The 17,966-nt window shown below is 48.0% G+C and overlaps 1 protein-coding gene across 1 annotated transcript; it reads right to left on the bottom strand.

The window, feature by feature from the left end:
- Window positions 1–4,977: 4,977 nt before the first annotated feature.
- LOC127340281 (uncharacterized) lies at window positions 4,978–8,075 on the bottom strand. Its single transcript, XM_071827636.1, has 11 exons — window positions 7,587–8,075; window positions 7,367–7,501; window positions 7,042–7,284; window positions 6,311–6,950; window positions 6,151–6,232; window positions 6,019–6,109; window positions 5,730–5,927; window positions 5,517–5,645; window positions 5,325–5,440; window positions 5,175–5,250; window positions 4,978–5,094 (listed from the first exon to the last, which is right to left on the bottom strand). Exons 1-11 carry the CDS (start codon window positions 8,073–8,075, stop codon window positions 4,978–4,980), a joined length of 2,316 nt encoding a protein of 771 aa, XP_071683737.1.
- Between the last annotated feature and the right edge of the window lie 9,891 nt (window positions 8,076–17,966).

Raw genomic sequence — 17,966 nt, 5'->3', positions numbered from 1 at the left:
TGCTCAAAGAAGGAAGAACAAAAGAAGGGTCTATTGACCAATCTACTACTGCTAGGCCTACACTAGTAGATCCTAATCTACGGGCCATCGCTTCCCTCGTCGTCATCCTCGGAACTCTCATCGGCACTGCTGCCGATGGGTTCCTCGTCGCTACTCCCATAGCCCTCTACGGGAGCTTCATCCCCATCTTCATCGTCGCTGCTGTCGTCGTCCCACCACATGCGGAGGCGTTTCGCCAGCGGATAGCCCTCGAGGGAGTCGTCGTCATCGTCGTCGTCTTCCTCTTCCTCTTCTTCAGAGGTGGGGCAGCCGTCCCAGGGGAACCGTTCGTCCTCGCTTTCCGACTCCAGTTCCCCGACGGCAAGGAACTGAAGATCTTCATCCCCGCTGGTCAGGGACTGGTCGTCTTCGGACCAGATGGAGGAGGCGTGATCTTCCAGGTCCCATTCTTCTGGCGCGCGGATGTCCGGTGGCGTCTCGCGGGAGGAGGAGGACCCATAGGAAAGCTCGGAGGAGGAGTCATGGAAGACTGACGAGGAAGAGGAGGAAGAGGAAGACATGGCTATGGGAGATTGGGGGTTTTTTGGTGCCGATGGCCAGAACAGAGCAGGATGATGAAGTGGCAAACTCCTCAGAGCGGTTAAATAAAAGGGGCTATGGTGAAAAAATTCAATGCCACAGCAGTTTTCGAGGAGGCAGTGCCCAAGGACAACGGTCAGATCGCGCAGAACAGTTGAGAAGACAGAGTATCATGATGAAGAATGCTGCAACGGTTCTGCTCTGCCACGACATGACCCGACGATAGAAAGCGTAATGATTTTGGAAAATGTCATTTCCAAAACCAGGGGGGCATGTGTTATCACCAGAATTTGACCGAGTCAGAGGTGGGCCGCCATCAAGATGGACTTGAAGAAATATACATGGAAGAATTACGTGAATCGGCCTGTTATGCTGAGTTTGGGCTAGTTTGGCCTTGTATCTGTATTATATTAGGTTACGTGTCGATTAGTTAGAGTTTTGCCCGTGCACGGTTAGGTGCACGTCTAAAGTTAGAAAGTCCCTTAGACTATAAATATGTATCTAGGGTTTATGGAATAAACAACAACACACGTTCAACCCAAACAAACCAATCTCGGCGCATCGCCAACTCCTCCGTCTCGAGGGTTTCTATCCGGTAAGCGACATGCTGCCTAGATCGCATCTTGCGATCTAGGCAGCACAAGCTCCACGTTGTTCATGCGTTGCTCGTACTGAAGCCTTGTTGATGGCGAGCAACGTAGTTATCATAGATTTGTTAGGGTTAGCATAGTTCTTCGTGTAACATGCTAGCGTAGTGCAACCCTTGCATATCTAGCCGCCCTCACACCTATCTTAGGTGTGGGGGCGGCACCCCGCTTGATCATTATTGAGTAGATCTGATCCGTTACGATTGCTCCTTGTTCTGCAAGGATTAGTTTAATATCTGCAATAGTTAGGCCTTATAAAGGGGTGGAGGATCCAGCGGCACGTAGGGTGTCGTTCGCAAGTCCTAAACAGGATGTTCCGGGGATCAACTTCGTGTTGGTTTTTAGGCCTTGTTTAGGATCGGCTTACGATCACCGTGCGTGGCCGCGAGGCCCAACCTGGAGTAGGATGATCCGATTATGCGGTGAAAACCCTAAATCGTCGTAGATCTAATTAGCTTTATCTTGATCAAGCAGGACCACCATATATTCGTGCACCCCGTACGAATCATGGGTGAATCGGCTCTTTGAGCCGATTCACAGGATAACCTGAGAGCCGATCGAGGCTCGTATTTAATGTTTACGTGTATGCCATGCAGGAAACTAAGCGAGGCATCTCCATCACCTTCCTGACCAGGTATAGGTCAGGTGGCACGCCCTTGCACCCAGCATCGGACGTGTGACCAGAAGTGCTTTGCGGGCCGTCGCTCGGAGGGACCTCAGCCAGCCGCAGCTCTAGGTTGTTCCCGGCTCTACAGTGTTGACAGCCGCTGCCCGCCGGTGGGTTTTGGCAGCCAACAACTATAATGTCTTGTGTGAATGAATATGATGCTTCTTGTCCGTATTTTATTTATCGACTCTTCACTCTATAAACATGTGGTCCTGTTTACCGAGCTCAGTTTCGCTTGGGGACAAGCGAAGTCTAAGCTTGGGGGGAGTTGATACGTCCAATTTGCATCACTATTTTATATCGTAATTTGCTGTTATTCATTGATATATTTCATATTGGGACACAATACTTATGTTATTTCATCTATTTTGCATGTTTCATCATTATTGGAGGATCAAGCACCGGAGCCAGGATTCTGCTGGAAAAAGCACCGTCAGAACGCAATATTTCGGAAGATCAACTGTGGAAGGAAATTATACCAAAAATCCTATTTTTCAAGATGACGAAGGAAGCCAGAAGGAGGAGCCAGCTGGACCCAGGGTGGGCCCACACCATAGGGCGGCGCGGCCCATGGCCTGGCCGCGCCACCATGTGGTGTGGGGGCCCCACAGCCCCTTTCGCCTCCTTTTCTTCGCGAAACCCTTCGTCCCGAAAACCTAAGGCACAGGGGGTACCTCGCGAAGAGTTACAGCCGCCTCTGCGGGGCGGAGAACACCAGAGAGAAAAGAGCTCTCCGGCGGGCAGGAATCCGCCGAGGAAATTCCCTCCGGGAGGGGGAAATCGACGCCATCGTCACCGTCATCGAGCTGGACATCATCTCCATCACCATCATCATCATCTCCACCATCATCACCGCCGTCTCCACCGCTGGACACCGTCACCACCGTAGCAATTTGGGTTTGATCTTGATTGTTTGATAGGGAAAACTCTCCCGGTATCGATCTCTACTTGTTGTTGATGCTATTGAGTGAAACCATTGAACCAAGTTTATGTTCAGATTGTTATTCATCATCATATCACCTCTGATCACGTTCCATATGATGTCTCGTGAGTAGTTCGTTTAGTTCTTGAGGACATGGGTGAAGTCTAAATGTTAGTAGTGAACTATGGTTGAGTAATATTCAATGGTATGATATTTAAGTTGTGGTGTTATTCTTCTAGTGGTGTCATGTGAACGTCGACTACATGACACTTCACCATTTATGGGCCTAGGGGAATGCATCTTGTACTCGTTTGCCAATTGCGGGGTTGCCGGAGTGACAGAAACCTAAACCCCCGTTGGTATATCGATGCAGGAGGGATAGCAGGATCTCAGAGTTTAAGGCTGTGGTTAGATTTATTCTTAATTACTTTCTTGTAGTTGCGGATGCTTGCAAGGGGTATAATCACAAGTATGTATTAGTCCTAGGAAGGGCGGTACATTAGCATAGGTTCACCCACACAACACTTATCATAACAATGAAGATTATTTAGCCATATGTAGCGAAAGCACTAGACTAAAATCCCGTGTGTCCTCGAGAACGTTTGGTCATTATAAGTAAACAACCCGGCTTGTCCTTTGTGCTAAAAAGGATTGGGCCACTCGCTGCAATTGTTACTCTCACATTTTACTTACTCGTACTTTATTCAATTGTTACATCAAAACCCCCTGAATACTTGTCTGTGAGCATTTACAGGGAATCCTTCATCGAAACTGCTTGTCAACACCTTCTGCTCCTCGTTGGGATCGACATTCTTACTTATCGAAAATACTACGATACACCCCCTATACTTGTGGGTCATCAGTGGGCGGCGGCCGCTCGGGAGCCGAGGAATGGCCATTCTCACGTGGCGGTCGAAGCGACTCCGGGCGGGCCCTACAATACCTAGCTCTACGCCATTGGATGGAGGCCTTTTATAGGAAAACACTCGTGCACGGCTGCGATCTGCTGAGCGACGGCGATCCGCGAGAGGCTCACTCCGCAGTATGATTAGTCTAGGGAGGAGACGTGGTTCGGACCGTTGCACGGTTTTGTCCGTCGCAGACTTCGCCATGCATGCGCCGCACCAACTCGAGCGCTCAGCGAGGCAGACGACGATTCAGAGCCATTTATGGTCGCCGATTCAGAGCAATAAAGGAAGACTGAATCAGGCGCACCGCATTGACACGGATACACACGCGCAACCCATTCCACGGACACGGAAACAGCGCGACGTTTCATTGTAATTAATTAATCGATTTGGCGCCCTATTTATACCCCCTCTTTCCCTCTCCACTCGGCGCGACACACAATCCATATATTCTCCATTTGAAGCTAATCCCCACCCAAGACCTTGCAACGCACCGGTAGGATGCAGTTCAACGCAACGGTCTTCCGTCGGCCTCCTACCGTGCCCGAGCGACGCTACCCGGCGGGCGTCGTCGTGGAGAACACACTCCGCGTGTGGGCCATCTCCAGGTGGAGGGGACCGGTCGAGCTCGCCCGCGCGTTCCTCACCGCCGGCTTTGCCCACCTCCCTTCGGACGCGCCGGTGATGTTTCGCCTCGACGAGGCCCGTGACCACACGCGCGCCTTCCTCTTGTTCCTCACGGTCACCTTCACCAACCGCTACGACGCGTACGAGCTCCTCGGCAAAGTCTTTTGGTGCGGCTGCGAGTTCATAGCATTCACTACGTTCAACATCTACACCAACTTTGAGTGCCACTTTCCCACGCGCAACATGATGCACACCCTTCCCTACAACTTCGACGAAGAGGAGGAGGAGGAGGAGGAGTGAAGTTCATGATGGCGGTGAAGCTGCCGGGGCTACTTGAGGATGGTCATGTTTAGTTTCATTAGTTTTAACATGTGTTTGTTATGTTTCCCGCTTTTTCTATGTCATGTCGTGTGCTACTCGTTTGAATTATGTACGTGCGAAAGGTTGAATTACTTATCTGTACTTTTTATCGTGCAAAAAAGTACTTATCTCATTGTGGAACAAATAACATCAACCCCAAATAAGTTCAACACCCAAAGTAAAAAAGTTCTACAGGTCTATGAGACCTTCCGGACACAAATCCACCCTAGCATTACAACTAGTGGAAATAATATCTGATAATGTTTTTTACGCACGTGCTTTCGCCGCGATGTCAAGGACATCCTTCTTCGCCTTCTCGTGCATGTTTGATTCTGCCATTATAATTTTGGCGGCAGTCATATTCCTGTTCTTGTTTATCGTTTCCTGCAACAATTATTATGTAGTTTAGATTACCGGGGGAGATAAACATGTGTGTAACAAACATACTATAGATAAGAGGTAACCTGCGAAAATTTGGCCGTTAGTTCATCTCCATCCCAGTGCTCCATACATGCTAACAGGAACAGTCCACATGAGTTCCTGCATATAGATCAGAGGTAAACTATCTGCAATAGGCATCAATAGTAATGGCGTAAGATTAACGGTGGACTCACGTATCACTTTGCATAGGTATTGGGTATCTTTTAATTTCCCATTTCGAAACGTCTGGATACTTCTTTGTTGATATCTCATTGTTCGCAAACTCGACGTCCTTCAAGATTTCTTCTCTCTGTGAAGCATAAAATTTAAGTACAGTGCACTGAGTACCAAAAGGTGGTCTTACATTCCGTGATCAAAAGTTATACCAGCTTTTCCACAAAATCCTTGCTCTGCTCAAGGCGCCATAACGAGTCTAGCACCTGAAATTCCTTCTTGTCACTGTGCATGACGACGGTGACCCAGTGGCATTTGGAAATGTTAACCGAGAAATAAGCCTACCAAAAATACATAGTTAATAATTAATGCATTAATAGTTAATTTTGAAACCTCTCACTTAATAATGTACAAGCAATCATTACCTTGTTAGTGCCAAAATATTCCAGCTCGCATCTTTCGTAGCAACTTGACATTTTTGCAATAACCGTCGTGTCAAGGTTTTTCTTTTTCCATCGCTGCCTTCTCGGTCGATTTTCGACTATAGAATTTGCCCTCCATGCAGGGCATATTGTCCTATCCTTCAATTTTAATCTCAGCTCAGCCAAGTAACACTCAATGACCTGCATATAATTCAAACAGGTGATCACTCCAGAGCACATATATATTCAAGCCTAGGAGAAATAGAAGGATGACATCGGTTGTTGGACTTACAGTGCCGCACAGCCATCCACGGTCAAGGATAGGTTTAAGAAATTCAGCCCTCGCCACTGCCCCGTCTTCATTCTCGTACACAGTCTTACTTCTTTGGTTTTTTTTGTAGATTTGCATATTATACGAATATACTCGGCAGCCGCGTCAATTATCTCCGGTGTCAGCGGATTTGATCCGTCCGTGGCATATTCGTTGTTGAACAAAGCATCAGGACCTATCGACAACAACGATATATAGTTAATTATGTGAACAAGATTCCTTGATATAGTGCAAAATATTTCAGAAAATATACCTTTTCTGACTGCGCGTGGAAACCGTTTAGGACAGTTCTCGGTCATCACAATGCTTGGGGAACTTAATTTGCGAGGAGCTTTGCGTTTGCGCTTCCCAGAGACATCTTCCTTTTTCTCCTCCTTTTTGCCACATACATCATCTTTTTTCTCCTCCTTCTTCCCACTTTCTATCGCTTTCCGGCAGATCGTGTTCAAGCTATCAAATTCTTCTGATGCATCTGGAAGAGTTAAATCAATAGCTGCCGAGCAGGACGATTCAGGTGTAGCCTTGTCGTCGATGATTATGGGTACTTCAGGGGTGTCTCCGTGCTTAGGCGCTGGTGTCGTGTACCCAGCATTAGCAGTCTTCTTCTTGTCGGTGGGTGTCACGAAGTTCGAATCATCCATCGGCTCACTCTTCTTACTTGCATCTTCCAATTCATCGTCATGTTGATCCTTAACTGAATTCAAAAATGATGCAGTGCCGTCTGACTTGATGTCGTCATTGTCCATGAAATCTTTAGGCGGAAGGCCGCCATGGCTAGGTGTGGAGGCCGCTCCTTCTTTTTTGTCTTCCACCTCCTGATCTTCGTCATCAGACATGTCAGCCTTGCCTGCCCTGTACGCAACTCCTTTCGCGTTAAGCATTTTTAGGACTTTCTGCAGAACAAAATTCAGAAGGTAATTAATGTCATGCTGTGTAGAGATGCATTTCAGCAGATAGAAGCATACAAAAAATAGTCCATGTCACCTGAGCAGATACGTCTGCAAATTTGTCCATATGTTTGCTTATTGATGTGTCTATGTGATTGGTCAGTTTAATCAGAATCTGCTCAACCATGACCTCCATTCTTGAATCATCCACTGAACCTGGCGTTTTCATGCTAGAACCTGAAGCTTTAGCTCTTTTACTTTGCTTCCTCTTTGATCTTGGAGGAACGTCAGGTGTGTGGATCACCTCCCTTCTGTGGTTAGCAGATATGTCGTCGTCAATCTAGAAGGAATGCACATGAAGTGATGATGTAAGTCCACATGAAATGATGAAGATAATAGTACATGAGTAAGAGAAAACTTACCAAGCCTGTTCCTCGTCCATGTTGGTATTCAATGTTGTCTCTCTTACTCGCCTCTTCTTCTGTCCAGTTCCTCATCAACGGCTTTGATGACGTCAATTGTGAACCAGTTGGGTGCACTTTTTCATAGTAAATATACTGCATATGTTGGCACAACAGTTAAACACCTTTATACATTGTTGGATTTTTTTTAAGAGAATGGACGTGGTGAGGAGAAATATACCTGAAGCAGGGCTAGGTTGCCGCGGGGCCATTGCACCATCTCATGTTCACTTCGCAGTTTCTTTATATTGTTAATTAAATAAGAACGTGTGAAACCATTGAAGTTCATTTTCTTCAAACGTGACACGTACTTAACAATTGTCCAATACTCCAACGGAACTGTTGAGCTGGACTGTGGTGCAAGAACTGTACCAAGGGCCACAAGAACAGCTCTTCGAAGGAAGTCATCGTCGGCTAATCCGCTCTTGATTGCGTCCGAGATCAATCCATCAATACTCAGACTGCCGGTGGACTTGTTCAGAAAACGAGATGGTATATCATTTTCTGCATATTCCCCATCCTCATAAAGGATGGTGTCAATATCCAGCCCATCTGCTGCTTTGTCCTTCAGACCAAAAATTTCCTCCACATCGACTCCTTTTATAGTAATCGAGGGTTGATCTTTTTGCAAGTTGAATGTTTCTGACTCTGCGTCAAATGCCTTAAACATGAGGCTAAGTATAGACGATCGTGGACTTATACTCTTCATGTGAATCAAGCTTTGTAAATCAGCTTCAGCGAGTTTACATCGCTGAGCTTGTGTCATTCTTGTTAAAAAGCCCACCCAACGATCCACATCGCACACACCAATTTTCAACTTACTGTTCATAAAAACGAGTAGATAAATGTCAAAATTTGTGTGCAAGTATAATGCCATGCAACATAATTTCTAAAGTCATATTTATGTTACGTATGAAAGGGCCGGATATTTTTTCTTAGATCATAATTCTATCCGCTATCTTTATCAAAGCGATGATTTGCGTTGAACAAAAATTTCCACTAACAAGTGTTAAGATCTAAAATTCAAAGAACAATTATATTGACATCGATTACTGCCTATGATCTCACCATAATCACAAAAGCTATAAGGATATCATACGTACAGAAACATCCCAAACAAAGAACACGTACTGCATACAAGCAATAAGGCAAGGCAATACCTCGATGTTTGCATGTCTTGTGAGCAGCTAGAGGAGGCTTTCTCGCCGATAAGGGATGGGGAGGGAGGCGGCGGTAGTCAGATCTCACGGATGGCGGCGGCGTTGGGCGAGAGTGCTGGCGCCTAAAAAATGTGGAAGACGAGCTTACCCTGCCAATCTTCGTGATTATCGTGCGTCAAGTTATGGTAGTTTCCTTCACCGCACGAAGGACGTGGGGTAATTGCGCGCGGTGCGTTGACCATTAACAGATGGGCCATTAGATTAGCCGTGCGGCCCAGGCCCAGAAGTAAAGGACGCTTTATTAAGAATGAGAGCAAGGTAGAAACCCTACAATTCCCCTTCAACGCCTCTACCTACGACTTCATCTACTCTAGATCGAACGTCGTGCCACCGGCAAAGTCATGTCTTCCTCGAGCTCGGCCACTATAATCCGGCACCCAAGTTATGGTCCTCTCCCTATGATCAAGTGCACGAGCTGCCGGTGGCGCGTCGTGGAGAGGAAAACAGCCTCCACAACGTCCAACGCCGGCGATTTCGTCAGGTGCAATAATCACAATGTAAGATGTTTTTAATGTTATTCAATATCCGTCTATTGTCATCAGGACTTATGCCAAAATTGTAAGTATGATTAATGTTCGTTATTTCTAGCCGGTTAGAGGAGGATGCAACTTCTGGTATTGGATTGAAAAGTACGCAGATCTGCTCGTGAAGAAGGGTATTGTTCCACCAAACTCACCTATGCTGATTCCCCTAGAAGGAGAAGTGGTTGAAGAAAACGGAGGAGATGGAGAACTACAGAAGCAAGATGCACTAAACAAGGACATGAAGCACCTGAAGAAAATAATTGTAATGAAGCTGAACGAAATTGTGTCAATGCTTCAGATTATAGCGATTCTTCTGGGTATTGTAATTGTACTCTTGGGTTATAAGAACTAAATTTGTAATATGAAATAAAGGATTTAGAAGTAGTGTACTCTCAGCAAGATATATTGCTACAAATTTGTACTGCATTGTTTGTTTTTTACTTAGTTTGTGGATCACATGATTAACCATGCATTTTCTGCGATTAACTGGCCAACACAGTTCATCATTACTTAACAGGATCATGCATGTTTACAAAACACATCCACTAGCACGACAGGGACACGATAGCTGCCTTACAAGACTTAGATAATAAAACACATAAAAACTAGAAAAACAAGAGTGACAACGCCGTCATATCATCCTCCTTGGCTCCTCCTTGTAAGGATCACTCGTCGTCCTCCGGCATGATGTAGGGGAGGCAGTGCATGTTGCCCGGGTTGGGGAAGATGGCGTAGAAGTTGGTGAAGATGTTGTAGTTGGTGAATGTGATGAACTCGCACCCGCACCAAAACACCTGCCCGAGCAGACGGTGAGCGTCGAACCTGTTGGCGAAAGTTACGAAGAGGCCGATGACGTGGCCGGGGTTGCCATCGTAGTACTCCTCAAGCTCGAACATGCGTGGCGAGCCCGGAGGGAGGTGGCAGTAGCCGGCAGAGAGGAAGACTGAAGCTAGCTCCGTTGGGTCCCTCCACCTCGATATGGCCCACACGCGCAGCTGGTTGTCGCAGACGACTCCGGCCGGGTACTGTCTCTCCGGCACGGTTGCAGGGCGGCGGAACGTAGGGCCGTTGAACTGCATTGTGGCGATCCCCTTGAGATGTGGCGTGTATTGGATTTGGAGGCCGCGCGTTAGATGGGATGGGAGATGGATTTGAATGAGTGTGAGGAAGAGTGAGCACAATGGTGGCTTTAAATAGGCGTGGTCGCGTGGATGGGTGAGGTGAGGGGGCTTGTGAGCTGGTTTCGTTATCCACTAACTGCACATTGAAAAGCAGGACGGCATCCAAAGCGGCGCACGGTTTTTAGTGTGTCAATTAATTCGGCGCGTGGATACAGAACTGCGCGTGTGAACCCTACCTTTTTTAGCATGACGGAAAAACCCGACCGACCGACACGCCCGCGCGTGGAGCTATTACCACTGCCATGCGACACATCTGCACTCCGCGTCTTAGCGTTTCAGCGTTTCAGCGTTTCTGCGACGGAGCGACGACTGCAATGAGCGCATGCACGAGGCGAGCACCTCGCATGCATGGCAACACACGCAACGTGGTGGATCGCTGCGCATGCATGGCAGGCCTAGACGGGCTCGTTCGACGATGGCATGCATGGACGCGCGAGCCAGAGCCCAACGGATATTTCGACGTCTCCTGCCAAACCGCGAGACGCTGGAAGAAAAAAAAACGCTAGCCAATCACGTCGCCAAATCGTCGCTCTCGCGGATAGCCCGTTGATTCCTTCTAGAAGACCGATCCAACGGATGCAGTTCAGCACCGTAGCGTTAGATGCAATTAGATGGACGGTCGATGTTTTGTTTTCCAGACCTCTCTCATGTTTTAGCGGAGGAGTGTGCTATCAACTAAATGTTTTGTTTTATTAGCTATTTCTATTTTTATTGTGACTTTGTTGCTAGTAGATGATGTAAATATGCATTAAGTTAATAATTGTGTGCACGACAATCCTTGTGCTAAAAAATAAACAGAAAAAACTATCTCTTGTTAGCTATCCAAACCATGTGCCAAGTGTGGCCTCACCCTGGCATCCCCGGCCACTTGATTTGCCCCAAAAGTGCATGTTTTGACCTAAAACCCTATATTTGGGGTGTCTGGGTGCAACTCACCATGGTCTACCCCATATTATTCATGTAAATTCCAAGGGTGGCAGTGTGGGGCATGCATTGGTGCACCCATGTGCCAAGTGTGGCCTCACCCTTGCATCCCCAGCCACTTGATTTGCCCCAAAAGTGTATGTTTTGGCCTAAAACCCTATATTTGGGGTGTCTGGGTGCAACTCACCATGGTCTACCCCATATTATTCATGTAAATTCCAAGGGTGGCAGTGTGGGGCATGCATTGGTGCACCCATGTGCCAAGTGTGGCCTCACCCTTGCATCCCCAGCCACTTGATTTGCCCCAAAAGTGCATGTTTTGGCCTAAAACCCTATATTTGGGGTGTCTGGGTGCAACTCACCATGGTCTACCCCATATTATTCATGTAAATTCCTAGGGTAGCAGTGTGGGGCATGCATTGGTGCACCCATGTGCCAAGTGTGGCCTCACCCTTGCATCCCCAGCCACTTGATTTGCCCCAAAAGTGCGTGTTTTGGCCTAAAACCCTATATTTGGGGTGTCTGGGTGCAACTCACCATGGTCTACCCCATATTATTCATGTAAATTCCAAGGGTGGCAGTGTGGGGCATGCATTGGTGCACCCATGTGCCAAGTGTGGCCTCACCCTGGCATCCCCACCCACTTGATTTGCCCAAAAGTGCATGTTTTGGCCTAAAACCCTATATTTGGGGTGTCTGGGTGCAACTCACCATGGTCTACCCCATATTATTCATGTAAATTCCAAGGGTGGTAGTGTGGGGCATGCATTGGTGCACCCATGTGCCAAGTGTGGCCTCACCCTTGCATCCCCAGCCACTTGATTTGCCCAAAAGTGCATGTTTTGGCCTAAAACCCTATATTTGGGGTGTCTGGGTGCAACTCACCATGGTCTACCCCATATTATTCATCTAAATTCCAAGGGTGGCAGTGTGGGGCATGCATTGGTGCACCCATGTGCCAAGTGTGGCCTCACCCTGGCATCCCCAGCCACTTGATTTGCCCAAAAGTGCATGTTTTGGCCTAAAACCCTATATTTGGGGTGTCTGGGTGCAACTCACCATGGTCTACCCCATATTATTCATGTAAATTCCAAGGGTAGCAGTGTGGGGCATGCATTGGTGCACCCATGTGCCAAGTGTGGCCTCACCCTTGCATCCCCAGCCACTTGATTTGCCCCAAAAGTGCGTGTTTTGGCCTAAAACCCTATATTTGGGGTGTCTGGGTGCAACTCACCATGGTCTACCCCATATTATTCATGTAAATTCCAAGGGTGGCAGTGTGGGGCATGCATTGGTGCACCCATGTGCCAAGTGTGGCCTCACCCTGGCATCCCCAGCCACTTGATTTGCCCCAAAAGTGCATGTTTTGGCCTAAAACCCTATATTTGGGGTGTCTGGGTGCAACTCACCATGGTCTAACCCATATTATTCATGTAAATTCCAAGGGTGGCAGTGTGGGGCATGCATTGGTGCACCCATGTGCCAAGTGTGGCCTCACCCTTGCATCCCCAGCTGACATAGGCATCCCAAATGGGCCTGCCGAAGATAGTACCCGGGGTTTACTGAAGGCCCACTACCCGAAGAATAAGAAGATTCGGGAGCCCAAGATGTATTTAAGGAAAGATAGAGTTGTAATAGGAAGTGTTATTTGTAATCTTACGGGATGAGTTAGAAACCTTCCCGGACTATGTAACTTGTACTACACGAATCCCTCGGCTCCGCCTCCTATATAAGGGGGAGTCGAGGGACACAGAGATCATCGAATCATTGTTTACAAACCCTAGTTTTCATAATCGTCGAGTATTTTTCGGCTGAAACCTTCGAGATCTACTTACCCTCTACTTCCAACTAAACCCTAGCCTACAATCCATAGGCATTGACAAGTTGATACCTTGTCACCAGCCACTTGATTTGCCCCAAAAGTGCATGTTTTGGCCTAAAACCCTATATTTGGGGTGTCTGGGTGCAACTCACCATGGTCTACCCCATATTATTCATGTAAATTCCAAGGGTAGCAGTGTGGGGCATGCAATGGTGCACCCATGTGCCAAGTGTGGCCTCACCCTTGCATCCCCAGCCACTTCATTTGCCCCAAAAGTGCATGTTTTGGCCTAAAACCCTATATTTGGGGTGTCTGGGTGCAACTCACCATGGTCTACCCCATATTATTCATGTAAATTCCAAGGGTGGCAGTGTGGGGCATGCATTGGTGCACCCATGTGCCAAGTGTGGCCTCACCCTGGCATCCCCAGCCACTTGATTTGCCCCAAAAGTGCATGTTTTGGCCTAAAACCCTATATTTGGGGTGTCTGGGTGCAACTCACCATGGTCTACCCCATATTATTCATGTAAATTCCAAGGGTGGCAGTGTGGGTCATACAATGGTGCACCCATGTGCCAAGTGTGGCCTCACCCTTGCATCCCCAGCCACTTGATTTGCCCCAAAAGTGCATGTTTTGGCCTAAAACCCTATATTTGGGGTGTCTGGGTGCAACTCACCATGGTCTACCCCATATTATTCATGTAAATTCCTAGGGTAGCAGTGTGGGGCATGCATTGGTGCACCCATGTGCCAAGTGTGGCCTCACCCTTGCATCCCCAGCCACTTGATTTGCCCCAAAAGTGCGTGTTTTGGCCTAAAACCCTATATTTGGGGTGTCTGGGTGCAACTCACCATGGTCTACCCCATATTATTCATGTAAATTCCAAGGGTGGCAGTGTGGGGCATGCATTGGTGCACCCATGTGCCAAGTGTGGCCTCACCCTGGCATCCCCAGCCACTTGATTTGCCCAAAAGTGCATGTTTTGGCCTAAAACCCTATATTTGGGGTGTCTGGGTACAACTCACCATGGTCTACCCCATATTATTCATGTAAATTCCAAGGGTGGCAGTGTGGGGCATGCATTGGTGCACCCATGTGCCAAGTGTGGCCTCACCCTTGCATCACCAGCCACTTGATTTGCCCCAAAAGTGCATGTTTTGGCCTAAAACCCTATATTTGGGGTGTCTGGGTGCAACTCACCATGGTCTACCCCATATTATTCATCTAAATTCCAAGGGTGGCAGTGTGGGGCATGCATTGGTGCACCCATGTGCCAAGTGTGGCCTCACCCTGGCATCCCCAGCCACTTGATTTGCCCAAAAGTGCATGTTTTGGCCTAAAACCCTATATTTGGGGTGTCTGGGTGCAACTCACCATGGTCTACCCCATATTATTCATGTAAATTCCAAGGGTAGCAGTGTGGGGCATGCATTGGTGCACCCATGTGCCAAGTGTGGCCTCACCCTTGCATCCCCAGCCACTTGATTTGCCCCAAAAGTGCGTGTTTTGGCCTAAAACCCTATATTTGGGGTGTCTGGGTGCAACTCACCATGGTCTACCCCATATTATTCATGTAAATTCCAAGGGTGGCAGTGTGGGGCATGCATTGGTGCACCCATGTGCCAAGTGTGGCCTCACCCTGGCATCCCCAGCCACTTGATTTGCCCCAAAAGTGCATGTTTTGGCCTAAAACCCTATATTTGGGGTGTCTGGGTGCAACTCACCATGGTCTAACCCATATTATTCATGTAAATTCCAAGGGTGGCAGTGTGGGGCATGCATTGGTGCACCCATGTGCCAAGTGTGGCCTCACCCTTGCATCCCCAGCTGACATAGGCATCCCAAATGGGCCTGCCGAAGATAGTACCCGGGGTTTACTGAAGGCCCACTACCCGAAGAATAAGAAGATTCGGGAGCCCAAGATGTATTTAAGGAAAGATAGAGTTGTAATAGGAAGTGTTATTTGTAATCTTACGGGATGAGTTAGAAACCTTCCCGGACTATGTAACTTGTACTACACGAATCCCTCGGCTCCGCCTCCTATATAAGGGGGAGTCGAGGGACACAGAGATCATCGAATCATTGTTTACAAACCCTAGTTTTCATAATCGTCGAGTATTTTTCGGCTGAAACCTTCGAGATGTACTTACCCTCTACTTCCAACTAAACCCTAGCCTACAATCCATAGGCATTGACAAGTTGATACCTTGTCACCAGCCACTTGATTTGCCCCAAAAGTGCATGTTTTGGCCTAAAACCCTATATTTGGGGTGTCTGGGTGCAACTCACCATGGTCTACCCCATATTATTCATGTAAATTCCAAGGGTAGCAGTGTGGGGCATGCAATGGTGCACCCATGTGCCAAGTGTGGCCTCACCCTTGCATCCCCAGCCAGTTCATTTGCCCCAAAAGTGCATGTTTTGGCCTAAAACCCTATATTTGGGGTGTCTGGGTGCAACTCACCATGGTCTACCCCATATTATTCATGTAAATTCCAAGGGTGGCAGTGTGGGGCATGCATTGGTGCACCCATGTGCCAAGTGTGGCCTCACCCTGGCATCCCCAGCCACTTGATATGCCCCAAAAGTGCATGTTTTGGCCTAAAACCCTATATTTGGGGTGTCTGGGTGCAACTCACCATGGTCTACCCCATATTATTCATGTAAATTCCAAGGGTGGCAGTGTGGGTCATACAATGGTGCACCCATGTGCCAAGTGTGGCCTCACCCTTGCATCCCCAGCCACTTGATTTGCCCCAAAAGTGCATGTTTTGGCCTAAAACCCTATATTTGGGGTGTCTGGGTGCAACTCACCATGGTCTACCCCATATTATTCATGTAAATTCCTAGGGTAGCAGTGTGGGGCATGCATTGGTGCACCCATGTGCCAAGTGTGGCCTCACCCTTGCATCCCCAGCCACTTGATTTGCCCCAAAAGTGCGTGTTTTGGCCTAAAACTCTATATTTGGGGTGTCTGGGTGCAACTCACCATGGTCTACCCCATATTATTCATGTAAATTCCAAGGGTGGCAGTGTGGGGCATGCATTGGTGCACCCATGTGCCAAGTGTGGCCTCACCCTGGCATCCCCAGCCACTTGATTTGCCCAAAAGTGCATGTTTTGGCCTAAAACCCTATATTTGGGGTGTCTGGGTACAACTCACCATGGTCTACCCCATATTATTCATGTAAATTCCAAGGGTGGCAGTGTGGGGCATGCATTGGTGCACCCATGTGCCAAGTGTGGCCTCACCCTTGCATCCCCAGCCACTTGATTTGCCCAAAAGTGCATGTTTTGGCCTAAAACCCTATATTTGGGGTGTCTGGGTGCAACTCACCATGGTCTACCCCATATTATTCATCTAAATTCCAAGGGTGGCAGTGTGGGGCATGCATTGGTGCACCCATGTGCCAAGTGTGGCCTCACCCTTGCGTCCCCAGCCACTTGATTTGCCCAAAAGTGCATGTTTTGGCCTAAAACCCTATATTTGGGGTGTCTGGGTGCAACTCACCATGGTCTACCCCATATTATTCATGTAAATTCCAAGGGTAGCAGTGTGGGGCATGCATTGGTGCACCCATGTGCCAAGTGTGGCCTCACCCTTGCATCCCCAGCCACTTGATTTGCCCCAAAAGTGCGTGTTTTGGCCTAAAACCCTATATTTGGGGTGTCTGGGTGCAACTCACCATGGTCTACCCCATATTATTCATGTAAATTCCAAGGGTGGCAGTGTGGGGCATGCATTGGTGCACCCATGTGCCAAGTGTGGCCTCACCCTTGCATCCCCAGCCACTTGACTTGCCCCAAAAGTGCATATTTTGGCCTAAAACCCTATATTTGGGGTGTCTGGGTGCAACTCACCATGGTCTAACCCATATTATTCATGTAAATTCCAAGGGTGGCAGTGTGGGGCATGCATTGGTGCACCCATGTGCCAAGTGTGGCCTCACCCTTGCATCCCCAGCTGACATAGGCATCCCAAATGGGCCTGCCGAAGATAGTACCCGGTTTATCAAGGCCCACTACCCGAAGAATAAGAAGATTCGGGAGCCCAAGATGTATTTAAGGAAAGATAGAGTTGTAATAGGAAGTGTTATTTGTAATCTTACGGGATGAGTTAGAAACCTTCCCGGACTATGTAACTTGTACTACACGAATCCCTCGGCTCCGCCTCCTATATAAGGGGGAGTCGAGGGACACAGAGATCATCGAATCATTGTTTACAAACCCTAGTTTTCATAATCGTCGAGTATTTTTCGGCTGAAACCTTCGAGATCTACTTACCCTCTACTTCCAACTAAACCCTAGCCTACAATCCATAGGCATTGACAAGTTGATACCTTGTCACCAGCCACTTGATTTGCCCCAAAAGTGCATGTTTTGGCCTAAAACCCTATATTTGGGGTGTCTGGGTGCAACTCACCATGGTCTACCCCATATTATTCATGTAAATTCCAAGGGTAGCAGTGTGGGGCATGCAATGGTGCACCCATGTGCCAAGTGTGGCCTCACCCTTGCATCCCCAGCCACTTCATTTGCCCCAAAAGTGCATGTTTTGGCCTAAAACCCTATATTTGGGGTGTCTGGGTGCAACTCACCATGGTCTACCCCATATTATTCATGTAAATTCCAAGGGTGGCAGTGTGGGGCATGCATTGGTGCACCCATGTGCCAAGTGTGGCCTCACCCTTGCATCCCCAGCCACTTGATTTGCCCCAAAAGTGCATGTTTTGGCCTAAAACCCTATATTTGGGGTGTCTGGGTGCAACTCACCATGGTCTACCCCATATTATTCATGTAAATTCCAAGGGTGGCAGTGTGGGGCATGCAATGGTGCACCCATGTGCCAAGTGTGGCCTCACCCTTGCATCCCCAGCCACTTGATTTGC

This window comes from Lolium perenne, chromosome 3 (genome assembly GCF_019359855.2).
Source record: "Lolium perenne isolate Kyuss_39 chromosome 3, Kyuss_2.0, whole genome shotgun sequence".
Taxonomy (NCBI): domain Eukaryota; kingdom Viridiplantae; phylum Streptophyta; class Magnoliopsida; order Poales; family Poaceae; genus Lolium; species Lolium perenne.
The sequence above is the reverse complement of the archived record's forward strand: the minus strand, read 5'-3'. Positions and strand labels throughout refer to the sequence as shown.

Bases quoted from the DNA above. Each gene is read 5' to 3' on its own strand.
- LOC127340281 (XM_071827636.1), bottom strand. From the start codon at position 8,075: ATGTTTAAGGCATTTGACGCAGAGTCAGAAACATTCAACTTGCAAAAA. The intron at 7,502-7,586 runs GTATATTTCTCC...CAACATATGCAG, and splicing joins GCAACCTAGCCCTGCTTCAG to TATATTTACTATGAAAAAGT. The intron at 6,110-6,150 runs GTATATTCGTAT...AAAAAACCAAAG, and splicing joins ATAATTGACGCGGCTGCCGA to AAGTAAGACTGTGTACGAGA.